Raw genomic sequence first — 4,930 nt, 5'->3', positions numbered from 1 at the left:
GACCCTGATTAACAAACAAAAAACTTTGACTCATGACTGTCTATGCCAAACTGGCAACTGGACCCTGTTAACAAAAGTTGCATATTCAGGATCCTGGCAGTGATAAAACAAGTAAGGAACTAATCAGGGGATCTTGATTTGACATTAGTTCGTCACATACAATTTGGCCCTGTTCGGATATTAACATGTGTCTCAGGTGATCACAAGAGGACAGCTCTAAGTACAGCAGAGTCCTTTGCTACGAAGCAGGATTTGGCGTTAGCGCTAACATCAGGACAGTGATTCATGCAGTAACCCTGCTCCTGCTCCGGAGCAGGTTAAGTTCAGAGGGTCAGGTCAAAACCTGTTAACAGCCCAAACTACTGACCAATCAGATCACCAGAAAAAACTGAGTCATCATTCCTACAGGATCTCGACAGGGGCAAAAGAGTTTACAACAAAGTGAAACTTCATAAAGAGCATCTAACAGGCTCATTTCCTGCTGGCTGTGGATGCAGGTGAAACAGTCTTTATAATGTTTCTGTGCAAATGCATCACAAATACAGAAACCGTCAGCAGAGTGAAGGATGAATGAAGGATGTTTCACTGCCTCTTCATCTTTACTATCTTTACTCATGGACAAAAAACAGCTTACACGATTTGTACCACTGGAGGGATGACACAACAAAAATATTCAGTTGTCAGTGCCAACCAACATGAGCTATATGACCATTACAAAAATGATTTGTGTTTTGCTTTGTGTAACCTCTATGGCTACAAGACTCTATCCCACGGGATCAGGAAAGCCAAGAGTCTGTAGCCCATACACCAAAAAAAGATCACTTCAGAGACAGCAGAGACACATTTCTCTGCTGAACCGGCTCAACAACTTCTTTGCATGTTCTCAAGAACTTAACAACTCACCTGCACAGAAGACAGCACTCCCTCTCAATGACCAGGTTCTACTCTTTTCCTCGGCGTGAAAAAATTTACTTTCCGTGATAAACGCCCACGAAGCTGCAGGTTTGGACAGCATACCAGGTCTTGTGTTGCAACGGTGTGTCCTGACAGACATCTTGAATACCTCCTTGACTCTGTCTGTTGTCCCCACATGCTTCAAAGCTGCCACCGTCCTACCTGTACCAAAGAAGAACACCTTTTGTATTACTGTGGATTTGGGGACTTTTCATGTTATTTTATTTTATTTTTTATTTATTTATTTATTTAACTAACTTCCTTCTCAGCCAAGGTACTAAAGGGATTGACTGCTTGATTTGAAGCTGTAACAAGCAACTTCACAGTTTTGGCTATGAATCATCACTGAGCTGTGTCAATACTTGGATGTAAACCTTTTTTTTTTTCAACATTTAGTCTGGCTACTCCTTCCGTGCTTGTTTGTTTACCCTCTTTTTTTTTTTAAGGCTTCCGGGGCTTTCCCAGTCGTAAACGGGAACGCGCCTCTAAATCCGCGAGACCGGGGCTGTGGATGCTGGGATTGGGCCTTGGAATCTAACACCATCCCTAACGGTGCGGAGAGTTCAATGGCCTGTCTGGCCTTCCCCTCTGAAACTCCCGTTGCGTCCCCGGGACATGTGGGAAATGTAGTCTCACTGACATGCAGGTCATATTATTTTTTTTAATGTTTTAGCGGTATGTTGGTATATTTCCTAATCTTACACAACCACACAAATATATCTGTTAAATACTGGCTATCCAATGCTTAGCTTTTTAGGCTTGCGCGAAGGAAATGTCGTTTTATATTTACAGATAAAACTCCATATCCCGCGCTGCTTTTCGTTTGGCGCGCATGCTCCGTGAACACGAACAAGAAGACCCGAGGCGATGGAAAAATGACTGTAGGGAAGCTCACATCTGGGCGTGAAATCCGCTATTATCACCATGAATCGAGTTTTCTTTTCGGAAAAGCCGCAGTTTTGTCTGTTTTGAAAGTCGTCTGACCTGCATCAGAGGAAACCTGGTGATACTGGAGGTTTTGCAAGCCTTTTTTTTTCTTTTAGACAGGGCTTGTATTTGCTTCGGAACAGTTCCAGAGACAAACCGATAACAACTGGTGTTGTTTTTTTTTCCCGCAGTCAAAATGCCGCGGGACAACAAAACCCCTCTTATCCAGAAAATAGCAAGACAAGCTTATATCACCTTCAAGGGCTTGAAGTCTTCTGCCAACCAGGATAATAATAAACTCATTGCGGACAAACAGAGCGAGCTAATCTCCTTGGTGACCGCTGTCAGGGCTGCCGACCTGAAAATTGCTCCCCGGAAAAGCAAAGCGAGCTCCGGGGCAGCGGGGCTCCAGAGCCCCCCGGTCACCTACATGCACATCTGTGAGACGGAGGTGTTCAGCATGGGGGTGTTCCTGCTGAGGACCGGCGCCTCCATACCGCTGCACGACCATCCGGACATGAACGGGATGCTCAAGGTCTTCTACACCTCTTGTCTAACTTGTTGTGGCCTTTTGTGACCCCCCAGTGCCAGCTATTCTCTGTGTTCCGGTTTTTAATTATTATTTTAAGCGAGCTAGCAACAGCCAGAAACCCAGAAACCCCAGAACCTTCACCTAAGGTTATGGCCCACCCCCTCCTGTAAGACCATACACTAGTAAGGCATTGATACCAAACATGGGTTACCTAACTGGTAACTTGGTAACTTTGCTGGGACCCCAGACCCCGAGGGGCCTCAAGAGTCCCAGCCTCACTGCATGCTGATGATTATAGTAATTTGATTAATTACAAATCTATTTGTGAATTGGCATCACTGAAGTACACAATCATCTCAGTGAGTCTGACATTATATATTATATATTATATACTCTGGCATTATATTTTCTGGCTCTGCTCTAAAATCAGGAATAAATCACTTTAAAAAAACTTTTTAAACTTTTTTTTAAATTCCAGTTAATATGATCACATTATGCATAGTCCTAAATATAAGTTGTGTGCAATCCAATTACGACAAACGAATACAAAGAAGTATTCCTTGGATTACACTAGACAAGTAGGGACTTGGCTTAATATTTATATCACAATATAATATGAAGCATGGATGCTAACGGTATATATCATGGTATTTTCTGTCGCTCGATATAATTTAATTACTTTTTTTTTTTTTTTAATAGATTCAGTCTCATCAGAGGAAAAGCTTTGCACCTGTCCATACTTTGCTCAGGTTCTCTTTCTAACGAGAAACTTCTTTTGATTCACAGAAATAATATGCAGTGTGTATGGGAATTTGAATTCTTTCTTCCTGTTTCCTGTCTCTTGTCCAGGTTCTCTATGGGAAGGTGAGCGTCCGCTGCTTTGACAAACTGGAGGACAACTTATCCGTCAACACCGCCCCGTCTCGTTTTGATCCACCGCTGGACCCGCTCCAGACGACCTCCCTTTGGCGCTCCATACTCCGCTCCGTCTCCGAATACTCTGAGACCACCGGGCCGTGCCTCCTCACTCCTCAGAGGGACAACCTCCACCAGATTGACGCCGTGGAGGGGCCGGCGGCTTTCCTGGATATCCTGGCGCCGCCGTACAGTCCGGACGACGGGCGGGATTGTCACTATTACAAAGTCCTGCGGACTGTGGTGGAGGGGGGGACGGATGGGAAGAGTGAGGAGGAGCAGCAGGGAGAGGAGAAGGAGAAAGAAGAGGAGACGTGGTTACTAGAAATCCCTCAGCCGGAGGACTTCTGGTGTGGAGGGGAACCCTACCCAGGCCCTGCAGTCTCTATCTGAATGATCACTGCAGGAACATGGCAGCAACAGTATTGTGATCTCCATCCATCCATCCACAGTGGTACACTTCATTTTTATCCCCCTTCCACAGGAAGGTCAGACACCACGGTTATTATTACCTGGAACTCAAAAGAGACTGAGTGCCTTGCTCAAGGATTGTAGTCCTGGGTAGAAACAGGAACTTGACCTCTGATACTCAGCCCAGAATAAGGACCATTAAACCTCCTCTCACAAACCTTGAAATAACATCTGCTTGTAAAAGTACTGACACCAGGAATTCACTTTTTAAATATGGCTTTTTTTTTTTTCTTGGGACCATTATATGTTGTCTTGTACATTACACACACGAATGTCCTCGTCCAGACGTCCTGTGGCTGGTGTTGGTGTCTTTAGGGTCTCTGTTGTGTGTCCTGTGAAGCCTCGAAAAAAAAAAAAGCCTTTGACGCATGATATTACTCACTGTGCTGCAGAAGACCTCCACATTGTCATGTGTCTCAATGCCAAAGCCTGTAATTCAAGTCGTACCTGCCTTAATTGTGAATATTGAATGTATACGTCTTTAAGAGGGCCATTTTTTATTAAACACTTCTCTTCCAAAGTGCACACACTACATTATATATACATATATATACTTTTTATTTTTATTTTATGTGTTTAACTTATTCTAGTTTATATGGTTCCTACACATGGTTCCTGGACATTTAAGGGGAAAAAAAACGCTGTTGTATTCTCATTTCAGCTCATGTAACTTAATCCAGAGTGATACGGCGAACGTGATGCATCGTATTATAAAGACCAGTCTAGAAAGTATAGTCTATGAAAGGAAGCTGTGTTAGTGAACGTTAACGTTTTCTTGTTGTAAAGCCGACACACTCGTCACTACCTTTTACCTGTAGATTGATAAACACTATATCATTCCTGTCTGTATGTTACATAGCTTTATCATACGTTTATATCGCGACATTCCTGTGGCCTATGTTAGACTCCACGCAGGCCTGTGTGCCAGTTTGACACGTGGTTCTGTTACTCTTGATGATGAATGTATGTGGAACAATAAAGTTAGATGGGAGGACTCCTGGAGCTTTTGTTTCCATGCTGTGTGACACACTTGTAGCGTTCTTGACTTTTTTTGGTTTTGGTCAATACAACAACTAAATGTGCACCAGCACATGTTGTAAACTTACCTTTTGAAACATCAATGAACTTTAC

The 4,930-nt window shown here is 43.4% G+C and overlaps 1 protein-coding gene across 1 annotated transcript; it reads left to right on the top strand.

The window, feature by feature from the left end:
- The first annotated feature begins 1,794 nt into the window (after nt 1–1,794).
- On the top strand, nt 1,795–4,429 carry adoa (2-aminoethanethiol (cysteamine) dioxygenase a). Its single transcript, XM_041029627.1, has 2 exons — nt 1,795–2,416; nt 3,263–4,429. The coding sequence occupies exons 1-2, from the start codon at nt 2,078–2,080 to the stop codon at nt 3,719–3,721; spliced, it is 798 nt and encodes a 265-aa protein (XP_040885561.1). The 5' UTR covers nt 1,795–2,077; the 3' UTR covers nt 3,722–4,429.
- Nucleotides 4,430–4,930: the final 501 nt, after the last annotated feature.

This window comes from Toxotes jaculatrix, chromosome 21 (genome assembly GCF_017976425.1).
Source record: "Toxotes jaculatrix isolate fToxJac2 chromosome 21, fToxJac2.pri, whole genome shotgun sequence".
Taxonomy (NCBI): domain Eukaryota; kingdom Metazoa; phylum Chordata; class Actinopteri; family Toxotidae; genus Toxotes; species Toxotes jaculatrix.
This window is presented reverse-complemented; position numbering and strand designations above follow the sequence as displayed.